We start from the raw sequence: 22,972 nt of genomic DNA on the forward strand, positions 1-22,972 counted from the left end.
AATGCACTACCAACAGAAGTGGCGAATGTGGTTTCAGTTTCAACATTTGCATAGGTACAAGGATGGGAGAGGTATGGGTTTGGGGGGTGGGGTCTATGGTTGAGGTGCAAGTCGATGGGCTTATTTCGGTGCTGTAGTGTTCTATGATTCTTTATGTTGTGATTGTGGTAGCCTAAATACATTGATTGGCAGATGTCAAGATTATCTGTTTTCAGTGATGCTCACTGACAAAGCAAAAAGGATAGGAAATTTTGGCAATGTGTTTTACACATCATGGGTGCAGTAATCCTTAGCAAATGGTGAATCAATTTGAATACAAATCTAATCTGTCAACTGGTCGCAGCTCGTCAGTGGAATCCAGTTTTCACTCATGGATCTGCAGGGAAGGAAACATTGTAGCTACCTGGTCTGACCCAAATATCAAAGAAAACAAATTACTTGCTTGTGAACACAAGGGTGAAGGTTACACGCAGCACTGTGAGTGCCCCATCCATGAAATGCATCGTAGTAGAGGTAGATATATATTAGGGGCTTTTAAAAGACGTTTAGATAGGCCCACGAATGTGAGGAAAATGGAAGGATATAAAGGTTAATCTGGTAAATCTCCTCTGCACCCTCTCCGTAGCTTCAACATCCTTCCTATAATGAGGTGACCAGAATTGACACAATACTCTTAAGTGCGATCTCACCAGAGATTATTGTAGAGTTGCAACATGACCTCTCTACTCTTGAACTCAATCCCCCTGTTAATGAAGCCTAGCATCCCATAGGCCTTCTTAACTACCCTATCAACCTGTGCAGCGACCTTGAGGGATGTATGGATTTGAACCCCAAGGTCCCTTTGTTCATCCACACTCTTAAGTAACTGACCATTAATCCTGTACTCAGTCTTCTGGTTTGTCCTTCCAAAATGAATCACTTCACACTTGTCCGGATTGAACTCCATCTGCCATTTTTCTGCCCAACTCTGCAGCCTGTCTATATCCTCCTGTAACTTTCGACAACCTATAGTTCCATCCACAACTCCTCCAATCTTCGTGTCATCCGCAAACTTACTCACCCATCCTTCTGCCTCTACGTCCAGGTCATTTATAAAAATCACAACTAGCAGGGCTCCCAGAACAGATCCCTGCAGCACTCCACTAGTTACCGACCTCCAGGCAGAATACTTTCCTTCCACAACTACCCTCTGCTTTCTTCCTTTAAGCCAATTTTTTATCCAAACAGCCAAGGTTCCACTTATCCCATGCCTCATGACTTTCTGGATGAGTCTTTCATGAGAGACCTTGTCAAATGCTTTGCTAAAGTCCATGTAAACCACATCCACTGCCCTACCTTCATCAATTTCTTTTGTTACCTCTTCAAAAAACTCAAACAGGCTCGTGAGGCACGATCTTCTCTTCACAAAGCCATGTTGACTATCCATGAGTAGACTGTACTTCTCCAAATGCTAGTAGATCCTATCCTTAATCCTTTCCAGAAGTTTGCAGACCACTGACGTAAGACTCACCGGTCTATAGTTCCCAGGTTTCTCCCTATTATCTTTCTTAAACAAGGGAACTACATTTGCCATTCTCCAGTCCTCCGACACTTCCCCTGCAGCCAAAGAGGATTGTAAGATCATAACTAATGCTCCTTTGATCTCTTCTCTCAATTCCCACAACAACCTGGGGTGTATCATATTCAGCCCTGGGGATTTATCAATCTTAATGTTTTTAAGAAGATCCAGCACTACTTCTTCCTTAATCTCCACATTGTTCAGCACACAGGCCCGCTCTACTTCGACCTCATCCTGATCAAGATCCTTTTCACTTGTGAATACTGAAGCAAAGTATTCATTTAGGACCTCCCCAATCTCCTCCGCCTCCAGGCACATGTTGCCCTCTTTATCCTTTATCCTTCGTTCTCGTCATCCTCCTGTTTTTCACATACGCATAGAACGCCTTAGGGTTCTCCTTAATCCTACATGGCAAGGCCTTCTCATGCCCCCTTTGAGCTCTCCTAAGTCCTTTCTTTAGCTCCTTCCCGGCTACCCTATATTTCTCATAAGCCCCTCCTACTTACTGCTTCTTATATCTAACATACATCTTACCATAGACTAAACCTGTAAGTCAACCTTCTGAGAGTCTTGCACAAGGACTCCTAAGTCCCTCTTGCACATCTGATGTTCAAACCTTCTCCCCATTTAGATAATAGCCCACGCTATTGTTCCTTTTACCAAAATACGTTATTATACATTTCCCAATACTGTATTCCATCTGCTACTTTTTTGCCCATTCTTCCAATTTGTCTAGGTCCTGCTGCAATCACATTGCTTTCACAGCAGTATTTACCATTTCACCTATCTTCATATCATCCACAAACTTTGCCAGAAATCTGTCAATTCCATTATCTAAATCATTGACAAACAATGTGAAAAAGCATCCCCAATACTGAGCCCTGACGAGCACCACTATTCACTGGCAGCCGATCTGAAAAGGCCCCTCTTATTCCCACTCACTGCCTCCTGCCTGTCAACAGTTCCACTATCCATGCCAGTATCGTTCCTGTAACGCCATAGGATTTTATCTTGTTAAGCAGCCTCTAGTGTGGCACTTCAGAATCAGGTTTATTATCACTGGCATGTGAGGTACTAGAACCAGAAGTCATGGTGAGGTAGTGTTCAAGGGTTCAATGTCTGATTTAGGAATCAGATGGCAGAGGGGAAGAAACTTCCTGAATCACTGAGTGTGTGCCTTCAGGCTTCTGTACCTCCTTCCTGATGGTAACAGTGAGAAAAATGCATGCCCTGGGTGCTGGAGGTCCTTAATAATGGACGCTGCCTTTCTGAGATACTGCTCCTAGAAGATGTCCTGGGTACTTTGTAACTTTTTAGGCTGTTTCCCAAGATGGAGCTGACTAAATTTACAACCCTCTACAGCTTCTTTCGGTCCTGTGCAGTAGCCACCAACCCCCCCCCCCCCCCCCGCCCCATATCAGACAGTGATGCAGCCTGTCAGAATGCTGTCCATGGTATATCTATAGAAGTGTTTGAGTGCATTTGTTGACACACCAAATCTCTTCAAACTGAAGTATAGTCGCTGTCTTGGCTTCTTTGCAACTGCATTGATATGTTGGGACCAGGTTAGATCCCAAGAGATTTTGACACCCAGGAACTTGAAACTGCTCACTTTCTCCACTTTCTGATCCCTCCGTGAGGATTGGTATGTGCTCCTTCATCTTAACCTTCCTGAAGTCCACAATTAGCTCTTTCGTCTTACTGACATTGAGTGCCAGGTTGTTGCTGCAAAACCACTCCACTAGTTGGCATATCTTGCTCCTGTACGCCCTCTCATCACCATCTGAGATTCAACCAACAATGGCTGTATCATCAGCAGATTTATAGATGGTATTTGAGCTATGCCTAGTCACACAGTCATGGATATAGAGAGAGTAGAGCAGTGGGCTAAGCACACACCTGAGGTACACCAGTATTGATCATCAGCGAGGAGGAGGTGCTATCACCAATCTGCACAGATTGTGGTCTTCCAGTTAGGAAGTCAAGGATCCAACTGCAGAGGGATGTACAGAGGCCCGGATTCTGCAACTTCTCAATCACCTTAACAAACGCTTTCTGAAAATGCATGTAAATGACATCCAGTGCCTCTCCTTTGTCCACCCTGCCTGTTACTAACAGATTCGTTGGGCTAGATTTCCCTTCACGGAAACTATGCTGACTTTGACTTCATCTGATGCTGATTTTATCATTAGTCTCCATCCTGCACCTAATGAACTATTTCCAGAACTTGAGCCATCCCTTCTCTGCTGCCAAACCCACCAGTATCCTTCTCCATTCCACTTGGGCAAGCTCCTCTCTCATGCCTATGTAATTCCCTTTATTCCATTGTGATACAGATACATGTGACTTATGCTTCTCCCTGTCATACTGCAGTATAAATTCGATCATATTATGATCACTGCCTCCTAAGGGTTCCTTTACATTAAGCTCTTTAATAAGATGCGGGTTATTACACAACACCCAATCTAAGACAGCCTTTCCCCAAGTAGGCTCAAGCACAAGCTGCTCTAAAAAGCCATCTCATAGGCATTCAACAAATTCCTTCTCTTGCCATGTGACACCAACCTGGTTTTCCCAATCCCTTGCATGTTGAAGTCCCACATTACAATTGTGTCTTTACCCTTATTACATACCTTTTCCAGCCCCCTTTGTAATCTTAACCTCACATCTAGGCCTCTATTTGGAGTCCTATAGTATATGATTCCCATAATTGTTTTTTTTACCCTTGCAAGTTTCTTAACTCCACCCACAAAGATTCAACATTCTCTGACCCTATGCCAGCTCTTTCTATAGCTGTACTTCCATCTCTTACCAACAGAGCCACACCACTGCCTATGCCTTTTGTCCTTTTGATACAAAAGCTCCCAACTATGGCCGCCTTTCAGCTACGACTCAGTGATGCCCACTACGTCATACAGACCAATCTCTACTTGCGCCACGAGTTCGTCCACCTTATTCCAAATGCCATCTGCATTTAATTACAACATCTTCAGTCCTTTATTCTTCTCTCTTTTGAATTTTGCCTCTGTGGAACAATTTAACTCTGTGCAATTAAATAATAATTTAACCCAATCATTGGCTTGTCCTTCCTTTCATCCACATTACATCCATTATCTACATGTAAAGCTGCTGGTTCATCCTCAGCTCCATCATCCTGGTTCCCATCCCTCTGCCATATTAGTTTATGCCACTCCCAACAGCTCTCGTAAACCTGCCCGCAAGAATATTGGTCCCCAGCAGATTTAAGAGCATCCTGTCCCTTTTGTACAGGTCCAACCTGCCCCAGAAGAGGTCTCAATTATCCAGAAATCTGAATCCCTGCCTCCTGCTCCAATTATTGAGCCATGCTTTTATCTGCCACCTCATTCTATTCCTAACTTACTGTCGCTTGGCACAGGCAGCAATCCCGAGATTATGACCCTTGATGTCCTGCTTCTCAGCTTCCTTCCCAACTCCCTGTATTCTGATTTCAGAGCCTCCCTCTTTTTCTGCCTATGTTGTTGGTACCAATATGTATCACAACTTCTGTCTCCTCACGCTCTCTTTTAAGGATATTGTTAATGTGTTCAGAAACATCGTGGACCCTGGCACCGGGGAGACAAAACTACCATCCGTGTTTCTTTTTTGCATCCACAGAATCGCCTGTTTGTCCCCTAACTATAGAGTCCCCTTTTACTGCTGCCATCCTCTTCAGTTAGGGTCAGGGATTTTTACTCCTCGTGTATTAAGGATTCATTCATAGCTTGTCACTCCAGTCAGCCATTCTTGTCTGGCATGTAGTGTTAGGATTGGTCTCCTTTCGGATTAACCAGGTCACGGTATGAACATTCCTGACTCGACCCTTGTTTTTTTACGAGGGCGAGTGACATGGATGGAAAATGTGCCGGGGGGGGGGAGGGGCGGAGGTGCAACTGGGTTCGAACTTGGGAGCCTTTGTTTCCGAAATCCGGCGCTGTTGCCACTGCGCCACCAGCTGGCTGTGTATAGAGGAGGTAAGTAATAAAGTCAGTTCAATTCATTTCAGTTTCCTACCTTTTTGAGCCACAGGGCCAAACTCAGTGCCACGAGGGATGACCACTGTTGCATCCCCCAGTTAGGTCATCCCCAAAATGGAGTACTTATTGCTGAAGGGAATGGCCATAGGGATACTCTCCAATATCTGACCTTCTTCCTTCCCTCTCCTGACAGTCAATCATTTATCTGTCTCCTGTAGTCTTGGGGTGACTACCTCCCTGTAGCTCCTGTCCATCACCTCTTCACTTTCCCTAATATGTCGAAGGTTTTCGAGCTGCAGCTCCAGTTCCCTAACACGGTCTCTTAAGGAGCAGCATCTCAATGCAGCTGGTGCAGATGTGGCCACTGGGGAGGCTGGTAGTCTCCCAGAAACCCCACATTTGACACCCAGAACAGAACACTGGCCATGTAGACATACCCCATATTCTCTCAAGAGTTAAATAAGAAAAAAGAAATAAGGAATGAATTGAGGAAAGAATTGGAATTAATCAAATCTCCAGAAACTGATCTTGAATGGTAAAGGAAAATTGAAATTAAAGAGACAGTGAAATTTGAACAGTATGAGGTAAATTTTTAAATCAAGTGGCATATCCATCTTTGATGAAACTGTTGATCCTCTCTCTGAGCAGTGTTAAGATTACTGGAAATGATGGTGCCTAACTTGTGTTATTAGGTGTTGGTGCATACGTCAGTCCAGATATGATGGTGGCCGGATACTCTATGCGGGAGAAGTTACCAGCTAACCAGTACACGTGGTCATCAAGAGGACCTTGGTAATTGTTTATTATCCTTCCTACCTTGTGTTGAGTAACAATATTAGTGTGGTCTTTCAAGTTGAGTAGGATGTTCTTCAAAAGGGGTTGTCTATTGGTGTGTCTTCAGATGGCCATAACAATCATATAACCATATAACCATATAACAATCACAGCACGGAAACAGGCCATTCCGGCCCTCCTAGTCCGTGCCGAACTCTTAATCTCACCTAGTCCCACCTACCCGCACTCAGCCCATAACCCTCCACTCCTTTCCTGTCCATATACCTATCCAATTTTACCTTAAATGACTCAACTGAACTGGCCTCTACTACTTCTACAGGAAGCTCATTCCACACAGCTATCACTCTCTGAGTAAAGAAATACCCCCTCGTGTTTCCCTTAAACTTTTGCCCCCTAACTCTCAAATCATGTCCTCTCGTTTGAATCTCCCCTACTCTCAATGGAAACAGCCTATTCACGTCAACTCTATCTATCCCTCTCAAAATTTTAAATACCTCGATCAAATCCCCCCTCAACCTTCTACGCTCCAATGAATAGAGACCTAACTTGTTCAACCTCTCTCTGTAACTTAAGTGCTGAAACCCAGGTAACATCCTAGTAAATCGTCTCTGCACTCTCTCTAATTTATTGATATCTTATCTATAATTCGGTGACCAGAACTGTACACAATATTCCAAATTTGGCCTTACCAATGCCTTGTACAATTTTAACATTACATCCCAACTTCTGTACTCAATGCTCTGATTTATAAAGGCCAGCGTTCCAAAAGCCTTCTTCACCACCCTATCTACATGAGACTCCACCTTCAGGGAACTATGCACTGTTATTCCTAGATCTCTCTGTTCCACTGCATTCCTCAATGCCCTACCATTTACCCTGTATGTTCTATTTGGATTATTCCTGCCAAAATGTAGAACCTCACACTTCTCAGCATTAAACTCCATCTGCCTAAAAGGCTAAAATCCTACATGCTAAAAGGCTTTCTCAGTAATAATGTGTTGATAGTCAAAGGAATTGTACTCTCAGTAGACACCTGATTAATGCAACTATCTGATCAGCCAATCATGAGGCAGAAACTCAATACATAAAAGCATACAGAGGTTTAGCTGTTCAGACCAAACATAAGAAAGGGGAGGAAATGTGGTCTAAGTTACTTTGGTTTAAGTATCTCAGAAACTGCTAATCTCATAATACCATAGACCATAAGACAAAGGAGCAGAAGTCGGCCATTTGGCCCATTGAGTCTGCTCCGCCATTTCATCATGAGCTGATCCATTCTCCTTTTTAGTCCCATTCCCCTGCCTTCTCACCATAACCTTTGATACCCTGACTACTCAGATACCTATCAATCTCTGCCTTAAATACACCCAATGACTTGGCCTCCACTGCCACCGTGACAACAAATTCCATAGATTCACCACCCTCTGGCTAAAAAATTTATTTCGCATCTCTGTTCTGAATGGGCGCCCTGCAATCCTCAAGTCATGTCCTCTGGTACTAGACTCCCCCACCATGGGAAACAACTTTGCCACATCCACTCTGTCCATGCCTTTCAACATTCGAAATGTTTCTATGAGGTCCCCCCTCATTCTTCTAAACTCCAAGGAGTACAGTCCAAGAGCGGTCAAATGTTCCTCATATGTTAACCCTCTCATTCCCGGAATCATTCTAGTGAATCTTCTCTGAACCCTCTCCAATGTCAGGACATCCTTTCTTAAATAAGGAGCCCAAAACTGCACACAGTATTCCATGTGAGGTCTTACCAGTGCCTTATAGAGCCTAAACATCACATCCCTGCTCCTATACTCTATTCCTCTAGAAATGAATGCCAACATTGCATTTGCCTTCTTCACCACTGACTCAACCTGGAGGTTAACTTTAAGGGTACCTTGCACGAAGACTCCCATTGCATCTCAGAACTTTGAATTCTCTCCCCATTTAAATAATAGTGCATGACCATACACTTTCCGACAGTGTAATTCATTTGCCACTTCTTTGCCCATTCCCTCAATCTATCCAAGTCTCTCTGCAGACTCTCTGTTTCCTCAGCACTACTGGCCCCTCCACCTATCTTTGTATCATCAGCAAACTTAGCCACAAAGCCATCTATTCCATAATCCAAATCATTGATATTCAACGTAAAAAGAAGCGGCCCCAACACGGACCCCTGTGGAACACCACTGGTAACTGGCAGCCAAACAGAATGGGATCCCTTTATTCCCACTCTCTGCTTCCTGCCAATCAACCAATGCTCTATCCACGTATGTAACTTTTCCCGTAATTCCATGGGCTCTTATCTTGTTTAGCAGCCTCATGTGTGGCACCTTGTCAAAGGCCTTCTGAAAATCCAAATGCACAACATCCACTGCATCTCCCTTGTCTAGCCTACTTGTTATTTCCTCAAAAAATTGTACTAGGCTTGTCAAGCAGGATTTTCCTTTAAGGAAACCATTCTGAGTTCTGTGTATCTTGTCATATGCCTCCAGGTACTCCGTAACCTTATCCTTGACAATCGACTCCAACAACTTCCCAACCACCGATGTCAAGCTAACAGGTCTATAATTTCCTTTTTGCTTCCTTGCCCCCTTCTTAAATAGCGGAGTGACATTTGCAATCATCCAGTCCCCCAGACCCAGGCCAGAATCTATCGACTTTTGAAAGATCATTGCTAATGTCTCCGCAATCTCCACTGCTACTTCCTTCAGAACATGAGGGTGCATTCCATCTGGTCCAGGAGATTTATCTACCCTTCAGCTTCCTGAGTACTTTCTCTGTCATAATTGTGACTGCGCATATTTCTCTTCCCTGACACCCTTGAATGTCTGGTATATTGCTGATGTCTTCCTCAGTGAAGACTGATGCAAAATACTCATTCAGTTCCTCTGCCATCTCCTTATCTCCCATTACACTTTCTCCAGCATCATTTTCTATCGGTCCTATATCTACTCTCACCTGTCTTTTACTCTTTATATACTTGAAAAAGCTTTTAGTATCCTCTTTGATATTATTTGCTAGCTTCCTTTCATAGTTCATCTTTTCCCTCTTAATGACCTTCTTAGTTTCCTTTTGTAAGCTTTTAAAAAATTTCCCAATCCTCTGCCTTCTCACTAATTTTTGTTTCCTTGTATGCCCTCTGCTTTGCTTTTACTTTGGCTTTGACTTCTCTTGTTAGCCACGGTTGCATCCTTTTTCCATTCAAAAATTTCTTCTTCTTTGGAACATGTCTGTTTGCACCTTCCTCACTTCTCGCATAAACTCCAGCCACTGCTGCTCTGCCGTCCTTTCTGCCAGTGTTCCTTTCCAGTCAACCTTGGCCAGTTCCTCTCTCATGCCACTGTAATTTCCTTTACTCCACTGAAATACTGACACATCGGATTTCGGCTTCTCTTTCTCAAATTTCACAGTGAACTCAATCATATTGTGATCACTGCGTCCTAAGGGTTCCTTTACTTCCATCTCTCTAATCACCTCTGGTTCATTACACAATACCCAATCCAGTACAGCCGATCCCCTAGTGGGCTCAACAACAAGCTGTTCTAAAAAGCCATCTCGTAGACATTCTACAAATTCTCTCTCTTGAGATCCAGTGCCAACCTGATTTTCCCAATCCACTCGCATTTTAAAATCCCCTACAATTATCATAATATTGCCCTTCTGGCAAGCCTTTTCTATTTCCTATCTCCTGTGACTTTTATGCACAGCAACCTCTAGATTTTACAGGGAGACAAAGAACACATCAGTGAGCTGCAGTTCTGTGGGGAAAAAATGCCTTTTTAATGAGAGGTCAGAGGAAGATGGCCAGACTGGTTCAAGATGATGAGGTAACAGTAGCGCAAATAACCAAGTGGGACAACAGTGATGTGCAGAAGAGCATTCTTGAATGTACAGCACATTGAACCTCTAAGTAGATGGGCTACAGCAGCAGAAGACCACGACTATACACCCAGTTTATTAGGTACAGGAGGTAAATTGACCACTGAGTGTATTTTCTAAGTAACTAGCAGCTGAGCTAGAGAGAACATAGGAACACAACAGCCATTTTATACCCTCTAACGCCCTGTCCAACAAAAAATATCACAAAATATTTAGCTTCCAGATTTTTGAGATGTATTCTAGATTTCTTCTATTTTTATGAGTATTTTTTATGTTTACCATAGTGGGGGAGTCTAGGATCAGAGGGCACAGCCTCAGAATACAAGGACATCCCTTTCAAACAGATGAGAAACAATTTCTTTATTCAGAGGCTGGTGAATATGTGGAATTCATTGCCACAGATGGCTGTGGAGGCCAGGTCATTGGGTATATTTAAAGTGGAGGTTGATAAGTTCTTGTTAGTAATGGCATCAAAGGTTTACAGGTACAAGGCAGGAGAACAGGGTTGAGAGGGTTACTAAATCAGCTATGATTGAATGGTGGAGCAGACTTGATGTGCTCAATGGTCTAATCCTGCTCCTATGTCTTATGTCATATGCTTCCTCACATCATCAATGCATTTTGTTATCTCCTCAAAAAATTCACTTGGTCAGACTGTGGGGTACAGGTGCACTGTGCTGAATACCAGAATCCTTTTGCTGTTAGAGCTTAGGTACAATATTTAGACACAGTGTTTTTCCTTTATCATCAGCTTTTGAATCTGTTTCCAATTTGCGGGCAATCAAATAGTACAGTTGGGATTACTTCTGTTTACTCAGTCTATGCTGACTGTCAGGTCCATTCCTTAAGAAGCTGTATCACTGCATGATACAAGACAAGAAGGCTCTACATTGAGTAGTGAAAACTGCCCACTGCATCATCAGTACCAGCCTTCCCACCATCAAAGATATATATATGTGTGTGTGTGTGTGTGTGTGTGTGTATATATATAGATATAGATGCATATATATATATATATAGATATAGATATATATGCATACACACACACACACACACACACGCACGCAACCAGACTTAAAAACAGTTACTTTCCCCAAGCAGCAAGGCTGATCAACAGCTGCACCCACTAATTCCACTACTTCATTATTTCCCATCAGTCACTTTCTGGACATAGCTTATATACATAGATTGATTCTAACTTATGTATTTATATTGTGTATTTTATTGTTATTATTATTGGGTTCATATCTTTTGTGTTTTTTTGTGCTGCATTGGATCTGGAGTAACAGTTATTTCATTTGCCTTATACTTGTGTACTGGAAATGGTATTAAACAGTCTTGATCCTGAATCTCATGCTGTTACCTTACAGCATGGCAGTTTGTGCCCTGGAGTAATTAAGACATTAAATCTTTGAAAACCACAGTAGGTAGTGAAGAATAAGGCTGAGAAACAAAGTGAAAATCAAACATAAGAATGGTCATGAACAGCAATGATCCATTGTTTGTGGATTCAGACTAAGTTTAAGAACCCCAAAGGAATTTTAAAAAAAATTATTGTTACACCTGAGTTAGAACACAAAACTTCACAGCACAGTGTATGTCCTTCGGCCCACGGTGTTCCGAACTTTCAACTTCAAGATTATCTAACGCTTCCCTCATATGTAGCCCTCCATTTTTTTAAATCATCCATGTACCCATTTAAGAGCCTCTTGAATGTCTTTAATATATCTGCTTCAACCACCACCCCTGGCAGGGTGTTCCATGCACTTACCATTCTCTGTGTAAAATACAGTGAAATGTGTTCTTGGCATCAATAACCACACCTCAAGGATGTGCTGAGGGGCAGCCTGCAGGCGTTGCCAAGCTTCTGATGCCAGCATAGCATGCTCTCATCTCACCAGCCCTAACCCATGCACCTTTGGGATGTGGGACAAACAGGAGCTTCCAGAGAAAACCCACACGGTCACAGGGAAAATGTAGAACTCCTTGCAGACTGGCAGAATTCAACAAGGGTAACTGTCGTAGTTGAGCATAATGCTGATCCCTATGCTACTATGTTGGGCATGACAGCCACAACAGGCCACTCTTGTTTAGTAACCTTGCTGGGATTTTCTGGAGTAAACAGAGGGTACTTACTCCCTTACTGGATCTACGATGGGTGCTTTGTTTCATGTAGCAGACAGCATTTCTAACAACAGCATTCATTCTTACCTACATCTGACAAAGAGGCTTTCACTTCACATATCATGATCAGTGCTTCCCAAGGGTTCCTTTACCTTAAGCTTCCTGATCAAATCTGGTTCATTACACAACACTCAATTCTTACCTTGGACCTGGAAAGGCCACTGCATCTGAGCATGCCACTTTCTTATCAGAATTTCTTACTGGATTATCCAGTAGGAAGGATAAATGAGCTCACATCCTGATGACGATCAGTCAAGGAAGCTTGATCTTACAGATCATTTGCAGGGTTTAATCACAGTCCGCAGCTGAGTGTGGATCTCACTTGGGTAAGTCCAGCATCTTGGACATCTTCAACAGATGATGCCTCAAAAATATGGCATCTGTCATTGAAGGCCCCATCACCTAGGACATACTCTCTTCTTGCTGCTACCATTAAGGAGATGGTACAGGAGCCTGAAGACACACACTCAGCATTTCAGAAACATCTTCTTCCCCTCCACTATCAGATTTCAGAATGGACAATGAACCCATGCGCACTTCTTCATTATTTCCTTTTGTGTCTCTTCTTGTGCCTCTTATTTAATTTATTTATTTACTGTATGTGTGTATGTATAATCATATAAAAAGTTTTCTCTCCCTCCCCCACCCCCCGGAAGTTTTCATGTTTTATTGTTTTACAACATTTGAATCACAAAGGATTTAATTTGGCTTTTTTAGACACTGATCTACAGAAAAAGACTCTTTCGTGTCAAAGTGAAAACAGATCTCTACAAAATGACCTAAATTAATTTCAAATATAAAACACAAAATAATTGATTGCATAAGTATTTGCCCTCTTTAATATGACACACCAAACATTACTGGTGCAGCCAATTGGTTTTAGAAGTCGCATAATTAGTCAAAAGCAGATCACCTGTGTGTAGTCAAGGTGTTTCAATTGATTGTAATAAAAATACACCAATATCCTGGCAAAAGCTACACCATGAAGACAAAAGAACACTCCAAGCAACTATTCAAAAAGATTATTGAAAAGCACAAGTCAGGAGATGGATACAAGAACATTTCCAAGTCACTGAATATCCCTTGGTGTACAGATAAGTCAGTCATCAAGAAATGGAAAAAAAATGGCACAGTTGTAAATCTGTCTAGGGCAGGCTGTCCTCAAAAACTGAGTGACCGTGCAAAAAAGGAACTAGCGAGGTAGGCCATCAGGAGACCTCTGGAGGACTTACAAGCTTCAGTGGCTGAGATGAGAAAGGCTTGTGAAGGTAGAGGGTAAAATGAATGCAGCAAAATACAGGAAAATCCTGGAGGAAAATCTGATGCAGCCTGCAAGAGAACTGTTGTTTTCCAGCAAGACAGTGACCCCAAGCATAAAACCAAAGTTGCAAATACAGTTGGCCCTCCTTATCCGTGAATTTTGCATGCACGAATTCAACCAACCGCGTATCGCGAAAACCTGGAAGTGCTCTTCCAGCACTTGTTGTTCAAGCATGTACAGACTTTTTTTTCTTGTCATTATTCCCTAAACAATGCAGTATAACAACTATTTTACATAGCATTTACATTGTATTAGGTATTATAAGTAATCTAGAGATGATTTAAAATATACGGGAGGATGTACGTGGGTTATCGTGGATCGGGATCGAAAAAAATCGCAACTTACTAAGTAAGTTGGAACAGATGCATTCAATATTATTTAGCATCAGTTAGTCAAACGTTTGTCTTAGTATATAGCATATACTTTACCTTTCTATTGCATATAAAACACTTAAGAACGTATGTTTCAACGCCGGACTCGATCCAGTGACATACCGCTCCCAAGTGCGCTCTCCACTGTGCCGGGTTGATGTGGAGGATCAAAAACCCAAAACCCAGTAATTAAACCACTGCGTTGCTTAGTAATAATTGTAGCTTTCATCAGGGCAGAGCCTTTTTCACTTTATCCTTTAAAATTGTTCCGATCGTTGACCGACGTAGCCTAATGCTTTTCCAATGACCGATGGCGTTTCACCTTTTTCTGATCGCTTTATTATTTCCACTTTATTTTCAATCGTGATAGTGATTATTTTCGTGAACAGAAACACTGCGGACTCGGAGCTCTGCCGCTGGGTCCTAAGGTCCACCGCATTGAGACAGGTTGAATGAGGGACTTGAGCATCCATGTATTTTGGTATCCACGAGGGGTCCCGGAACCAATCCTCCCGGATAAGGAGGGCCGACTGTACAACAAAGTTAATGTCCTGGAGAGTGCAGACCTCAATCCAATTGTGGCTGGACTTGAAAAGGACTGTTCACTCACAATCCTCGTGCAATCTGATAAAGCTTAAACAGTTTTGTAAAGAAGAATGGGGAAAAATTGCTGTGTCCAGATGTGCAAAACTGATAGAGACCTATCCACACAGACTCGAGGCTATAATTGCTGCCATAGGTTCATCTACAAAATACTGACTTGAAGGGAGTGAGTAATTATGCAATCAGTTATTTTGTATTTAATAATTGCAATAAATTTAGACCAATTTGGAGAAATTTGTTTCATTTTGAAATAAAAGAGACTTTTATGTTGAACAGTGTTTAAAAAAAGCCAAATTAACTCCACTGTGATTCAATGAAAAACTTCCGGGGGGTGGCTTAAATACTTTTTATAGGCACTGCACAAAACGCTATAATTTATTTTATAGTAGTTTTTTTTATTATGTATTGCACTATACCACTGTCACAACACAACAAATTTCAGGGCATATGCCAGTGATATGAAACCTGATTCTGATTCATGATCACTGAGTATTTTTATTTCAGCGTCATTTCCCTGCTGTCTACCTTGCCTGGATTTATTTGCAAAGGCTGTCGAGCAGTTGGTGTCTCTACTTTTGTTAAATACTGGCCAATTTCTTGTTGTGTTCCTCCTGGCATATCTTCTGTGTGTTACCAATTAAAGTTGTTTGAGTACAAAAGTGAAAAATTAATTGATCCCCCAGGTGATCAGACAGCTCTGCAAATTACCACAGTGAGGAAAAAATCATCAGGAAAATTATTTTAAAATTAAATGGAACTCAAAGAGCCATTTGTAAGCTGCTGAGTGTTTAATGTTCTGTTGCTCCAGTGTAGCCACTTCCTTCAGTGGCCCCTCTATTGGTCAACATTTACCATGTATGTTGTGTCCTAGCTGCCAGGGCTGTACAATATGGAGAACAAGGTATGGCCCATTCTGCAAGCTCCCCCTCTCCATGCAACTGTTGCATCCAAAGGAACGGGAGAGGCAGATATAGATTGGCACTAGCAGCCTAGCAGGTGTTGCCAGTCAGCATTGCATTCAACAGAGGACTTCTTGGGGACTCCAGCTCCGGATTTCTCCACAGGGTTTTCTCCCTAAACCTTCCTCATGAATGGCTACAGCCGCAAGACAGTGGAGTTTTAGATCAGAGTATTCATTCTAGATGAGCTGCTAACCGTGGCTGATGAGCCCCATCTGCCTGGAGCAACTGGTTTTAAGCACCAATACCTGCCTTTGCCCCTTCTCTCTCAGTAGAAATGGTTCCACCGAGCTTAGTAGCTAAGCCACACATGAAGATCACTATCTGGACTTGGCTGTTAGAGGGGACTTGACATGTACGCTGTTGGGAATGTTTAATGAGTAGTGGGAGTTTTATCCCCATTACCAGTCCCCCTCCCCCCCAGGCTGTGACAATCTTAAGGAGCGCCCTTCCTTGCCGTCAGCTTTTTTTAGACGGTGATTTGTAGATTGAGTCTATCCAGCCACCATGCTGCTGCTTCTTGTTTGTAAGATTATTACTTAGAAACTGGTTCACACGCCAAACAGTGACTTATGGCTGGAAGGTTTTTATCAGGCTCCTGAACCAGTGTGGATAACTTCACTCACCTCAACACTAAACTGATTCCATAACATAGACTCACTTTCAAAGACACTACAACTCAGTATTATTTATTTACTTTTTTCATTTATTTGCAAGATTTGTCTTTGCACGTTGGCTCTTTCTCATTCTTTGTTACTTATAGTTTTTCATAACTTCTATTGTATTTCTTTATTTCCTGTAAATACCTACAAGAAAATGAATCTCAGGATTATGCGTGGTGACATATACATTGACAATAAATTTACTTTGAACTTTGAGCCAGTACATTTTTCCTAAGTCAGGGCATCACTTTGAAGATTTAAATCAAAAGTTGATAAGTTTTCATTGGTTTGATTTGAAAATAAAAACTAGTATATGGAACCATGCGCTTGACTAATGGAAGGGCTTCAACCCACAAAGTCACAGGCAGAGCATACAAACTCTTTACAGACAGTGCTGTGAATTGAACCTGTGTCGCTGGCTTTGTAATGGCATTATGCTAACTGCTATCCTTCTGTGCCGTCTATGAGCTGGATGATAGAGGACTATTGAGCTACTATGCCAGATGATTTGACCAGATACCCTGCAACCGAGATGGAATTTCTTCCTTTTCTATTTTAATGTCTGCGATTGACCTCGGTTCTATTTCCTGTTTAATAACTTTGATCAATATATTTGCTTCTCTTTGTAGTTTTACCCATCTGTATTTCTCTATCACACTACAGCAAACATTCTGCTTCCAGGTTCTCATACAGTACTGTGCAAAAATCTTAGGCACATCTATATAGCTAGGTTACCTAAGACTTTTGCATACAGCTGTATATTAGATAGATAGATAGATAGATACTTTATTCATCCCCATGGGGAAATTCAACTTTTTTCCAATGTCCCATACACTTGTTGTAGCAAAACTAATTACATACAATACTTAACTCAGTAAAAAATATGATATGCATCTAAATCACTATCTCAAAAAGCATATTGTTTAAAATAGGAAGGTGATGGGGAAACAACTAAGGGTACTTAGCTGTGTATTAGCTCGGTAGTATTAAGTGTTATTTGATAACTGGATAGACATAATATACAGTACCGCGCAAAAGTCTTAGGCACCCTAGCTATTGCGTAAGATTTTTACACAGTACTATATATCCTTCACTAACTTTACCTACTTCAGTTTGAAATTCCCTCTGTTAAGCATGTACATAGCTGATAAGAGGATCATTTGCAAAGGTATGGGAGAAAAGATAATCTTGCATCTCTTCTAATACTAACCTCTCAAATATCCTCGCAGTCTCTTCACTCCACTGGTGATGAAACATATCAACTCCTGCCTGAGAAGCAACTTGGATCTGCTCCAATTTGCCTACTGGCATAACAGGTCAACAGCAGATGCCCGAGCAACACGCACAAAATGCTGGTGGAACTCAGCAGATCAGGCAGCATCTGAGAAAAGAGTACAGTTGACATTTTGGGCCGAAACGTTGACTGTACTCTTTTCCTAGATGCTGCCTGGCCTGCTGAGTTTCTCCAGCATTTTGTGTATGTTGCTCAGCTTTCTAGCATCTGCAGATTTTCTCTTGTTTGCAACAGCAGATGCCAGTTCATTGGCTCTTCACTCAACCCTGGAACATTTGGACAATGAAAATGCATACATCAAGATGCTCTTCATTCAATAGAGTTTGGCATTCAGTACTACCATCTCCTCAAAATTAACCAATAACCTTCAAGACCTTGATCTTAATACCTCCTTGTGCAAGTGATCTTTGATTTCCTCATTTGCAGACCTAACACTGTCATTGGTTGAATCAAAGTCAGTGATGAATCGTATAGGAGGGAGATTGATAATCTGGCTGAGTGGTACCATTGCAATAACCTTTCATTCAATGCCAGATAGACCAAGGAGCTGATTATTGACTTCACGAGGAGGAAATCCATGGTTCTCATTGGGTGATCAGAAGTCGAGAGGCCAGCAACTTTAAATCCCTCACATTTATCTTTTCAGAGGATCTGCTGGCCTCGGTCCAACACTTAAGTGCAACTACAAGGAAAGCACAGTAGCACCTCTAGTTTCTTAGAAGTTTGCCTAGATTCGTCATGACACCTAAAACTTTGACAAACTTCTATAGATGTGTGGTGGAGAATATATTGTTTGGTTACATCAAGCCTGGTATTGAATGGAATGAAAAAGCCTATGAAAAGTGGAAAGAGCCCAGTCCATCACAGATAATACCCTCAACACCATTGAGCACATCTATATGAAACACTGTTGCAGGAAAGCAGCATCCATCATCAGGGAACCCCACCACCACCCAGGAGATGCTCTCTTCTTGCTGCTGCTATCAGGAAAAAGGTATAGGAGCTTCATGACTCACATTACCAGTTTGGGAACAGATATTACTCTTCAACCTTCAGATTGTTGAACCAAGGGTATAACTGCACTCAACTTCATTTGCTCCATCACTGAAGGGCCTGTGCTGTTTTTCTTTCAGAAACTTTTTGATATTTTTCTTTCTTTGTCTTTGTGCTATGAACCAATTTGGCTCCAGTTTTACAATAATCAAGTTCTGTGAAGTAAATATTGCAAAACTGTCCAAACCTAGATCCACAGTAACTTCTTACCCTCTCTTCATTTAGAACAGCCTTGTCTCTTCATTTCTTTTTCTGGTGAACGGTCCTTGGCCCACACATTCATTCTGTTTCTCTCTCTTTCGACTCTGCATGACCTGCTGATTGCTTCTCCGGGCTTGTTTTGTGTTTTCGATATCTAGTCTTTCTGCTCCATTGGCCATTTGCATTTGATCCAGTTCATTATTGGTGAGAGCAGATTTCTCAGGTAGGTCTGGTGTTAGGAACAGTTTCTGCTGGTCACAGGTAGGTGAGCACATCCTTGTGTTACTGCAGAGAAACAAGTTACATTATTCCAACTGAATTGTCTGAAAGACTGGAACACTGGGGAGATTCCAGGTTGATCTGGGATGTATGAAAAGATAATGGTTATAAAAAGCCTGAAACATCTTGAAGCTTGTGTTGGATTCTGATGTTTTTAATCTAAGGTTCTGTCAGATGTCAGGAAAGAGACTCAAAATTTGTTACTTTATGATCATTTTATTAAATGTTAACAGAAAAAAGAAAATCTAAAACAGACAAACAGGAGCAGAGACTGGTAACAGAAGGGAGAGATAAAATAAAAAGATGGCGCTGTCTCTTTTCATGCACATAGGAAACATTTCATTCAGATTTATAGCTAAGAGTCAGACAATCAGACAGCCCTTATTCAAATAATGCAGCACCAGAGAAGTTTCCAGAGCTTTCCAGCTTCACACAAACATAAGCAGTAGGGGACGTACTGAACAACTGTACTGTGGCCACTGAGAAGCATGCTAAGCAGTTAGATGTATATATAGGTAGCAGACAATTAATCGTTAATTGAAGAGTTTTAGGTTCTCCCTGTGACTGTGTGGGTTTCTTCTGGGTGCTCCCCCACATCCCAAACATCTGCAGGCCAGTTGGTTTATTGTCGCAACATACAGGTGAGTGGAGAATCTGGGGCAGGTGATCATAATTTTGGGGAGAATAAAAATAATGTTGGATTAGTGTAAAATGAGTGAATAATGGTCAGCATGACCTTATTGGGCTGAAGTGCCTGATTCCATCCTCGAAAAGTTCAAGATAAATTTGCTATCAAAGTACATATATGTCACCATATACAACCCTGAGAGTCATTTAATTGCAGGCATACACAATCCACTATCATAATAATAATAATCCTGTCTGTGCAGGTCTCTAAGTATCTTTGGTTTCTTGCTCATTGCACTGCCTAATGTTTACATTGCATACTCCAAACCCTCAGGTATCAGTTAGATTTTTAATGAGATCATGAGGGACTTCGAATGTTTCTCTTTGTATATTCCTAAACAGGTTAGCTGACAAGCCCACGATTCCTTTTGATATGTACCAATAAAGACATTTCTCCAATCCTTCAATGAACTCTGTGAATTAAATATTGACATGAATGTTAGAAGAATTGTGGCAAAATTGATGCTATTTAAAAGGGTTCTTAACACATTTGCTAGGGATCCCTGGGAGTTGAGTTGCTCAGTTATTTACATATTGAATGGTTTGAAGACCACTGGTAGAGTCTAAGACACAAACCCGGAGAATATCCTAAGGCTGATGATTGCCTTTTATTAATTAAGCAAAAATGTGCTCAGCATAATGCCATCTTCTGTAAAGTTCAAAGTAAATTTATTATCAAAGTACGTGTATATCACCCTGAGCATACTCAATAAATCCACAATAGAATGATAACCTTAATAGAATCAATGAATGACCGCAGCAACTTGGGCAATCAACCAGTGTTCAAAAGACAACAAAATATAAAAATACAAAAGGAAAGAAATAATAATTAGAGCATGGATTAGTACTTGGAGCTATGATGTTGTGGCCATTACAGAGACTTGGATTGCTCAGGGGCAGGAATAGTTTACTTAGAGTACCAGGCTTTAGATGTTTCAGGAAGGGAGGCAAAAGAGGTGGAGGTGTGCCACTGTTGATCAGAATAAGTGTCAAGGCTGCAGTAAAGGAGGAAGACATGGAGGGATTGTCTACGGAGTCTCTGTGCGTGGAAGTTAGGAACAGGAAGGGGTCAATAACTCTACTGGGTGTTTTTTCAGAGACCACCCAATAGTAACAGGGACGTTAAGGAGCAGATAGGGAGACAGATTCTGGAAGGATGTAATAATAACAGGGTTGTCATGGTGGGAGATTTTAATTTCCCAAATATCAATTGGCATGTCTGTAGATGGGGTGGAGTTTGTTAGGTGTGTTCAGGCAGGTTTCTTGACACAATATGCTTGTGTCAAGAAAGAGGACACGGGTTTAAGGTGTTGGGGAATAGGTACAGAGGAGATGTCGGGGTAAGTTTTTTTAACTCAGAGAGTGGTGAATGCGTGGAATGGGCTGCTGGCAACGGTGGTGGAGGTAGATACGATAGGGTCTTTTAAGAGGCTTTTAGATAGGTACATGGAGCTTAGTAAAATAGAGGGCTATAGGTAAGCCTAGTAATTTCCAAGGTGGGTTTGGTGGGTCGAAGGGCCTATATTGTGCTGTAGGTTTTCTATGTAGATAAGCCTATAAGAAGAAAGGCTGTACGTGATTTGGTATTGGGAAATGAAATTGGTCAGGTGTCAGATCTCTCAGTGGGAGAGCATTTTGGAGATAGTGATCACAATTCCATCTTCTTTACCATAGCATTGGAGAGAGATAGGAACAGACAAGTTAGGAAAGCGTTTAATTGGAGTAAGGGGAAATATGAGGCTATCAGGCAGGAACTTGGAAGCATAAATTGGGAACAGATGTTCTCAAGGAAATGTATGGAAGAAATGTGGCAAATGTTCAGGAGATATTAATGTGGCGTTCTGCATAGATATATTCCAGTGAAACAGGGAAAAGATGGTAGGGTTCAGGGACCATGGTGCACAAAGGCTGTTGAAAATCTAGTCAAGGAGAAAAGCTTATGAAAGGTGCAAAAAATTAGGTAATAATAGAGATCCAGAAGACTATAAAGCTGGTAGGAAAGAGCTTAAGAATGGAATTCAGAGAGCCAGAAGGGGCCATGAGAAGGCCTTGGCGAACAGGATTAAGGAAAACCACAAGGTATTCTACAAGTATGTGAAGAGCAAGAGTATAAGACAGAGAATGGGACCAATCAAGTGTGACAGTGGAAAAGTGTGTATAGAAACAGAGGAGATAGCAGAGGTATTTAATGAATACTTTGCTTCAGTATTTACTAAGGAAAAGGATCTTGGCAATTGTAGGCATGACTTACAGTGGATTAAAAAGCTTGAGCATATAGACATTAAGAAAGAGGATATGCTGGAGCTTTTGAAAAGCATCAAGTTGGATAAGTCACGGGGACAGGACGAGATGCACCCCAGGCTACTGTGGGAGGTGAGGGAGGAGATTGCTGAACCTCTGGCAATGATCTTTGTATCATCAATGGGGACAGGAGAGGTTCCGGCGGTTTGGAGAGTTGCAGATGTTGTTCCCTTATTCAAGAAAGGGAGTAGAGATGGCCCAGGAAATTATAGACTAGTGAGTCTTACTTCAGTGGTTGGTAAGTTGATGGAACAGACCCTGAGAGGCCGGATTTCTGAACATTTGGAGGGGCATAATATGATTGGGAATAGTCAGCATGGCTTTGTCAAGGGCAGATCGTGCCTCACGAGCCTGATTGAATTTTTTGAGGATGTGACAAAACACATTGATGAAGGTAGATGCAGTGTATATGGATTTCAGCAAGGCATTTGATAAGGTACCCCATACAAGGCATATTGAGAAAATAAGGAGGCATGGGATCCAAGGGGACATTGCTTTGTGGATCCAGAACTGGCTTGCACACTGAAGGCAAAGAGTAGTTGTAGAAGGGTCATATTCTGCATGGAGGTCAGTGACCAGTGGAGTGCCTCAGGGATCTGTTTTGGGACCCTTACTCTTCGTGATTTTTATAAATGACCTGGATGAGGAAGTGGAGGGATGGGTTAGTAAATTTGCTGATGACGCAAAGGTTGGGGGTGTTGTGGATAATATGGAGGGCTGTCAGAGGTTATAGCGGGACGTTGAAAGAATGCAAAACTGGGCTGAGAAGTGGCAGATGGAGTTCAACCCAGAAAAGTGTGAGATGGTTCATTTTGGTAAGTCAGATATAATGGCCG

The 22,972-nt window shown here is 41.8% G+C and overlaps 1 protein-coding gene across 1 annotated transcript in view; it reads left to right on the forward strand.

Moving 5' to 3' along the window:
• The window catches only part of LOC140734152 (tripeptidyl-peptidase 2-like), a 209,655-nt gene that overhangs the window by 76,616 nt on the left and 110,067 nt on the right, over positions 1-22,972 (forward strand). Inside the window, exon 10 of the mRNA XM_073057757.1 lies at positions 6,246-6,345. Within this exon, the coding sequence (XP_072913858.1) occupies positions 6,246-6,345 (100 nt within the window). The remainder of the gene's footprint in view (positions 1-6,245; positions 6,346-22,972) is intronic.

Source organism: Hemitrygon akajei, chromosome 10 (genome assembly GCF_048418815.1).
Source record: "Hemitrygon akajei chromosome 10, sHemAka1.3, whole genome shotgun sequence".
Lineage (NCBI taxonomy): Eukaryota > Metazoa > Chordata > Chondrichthyes > Myliobatiformes > Dasyatidae > Hemitrygon > Hemitrygon akajei.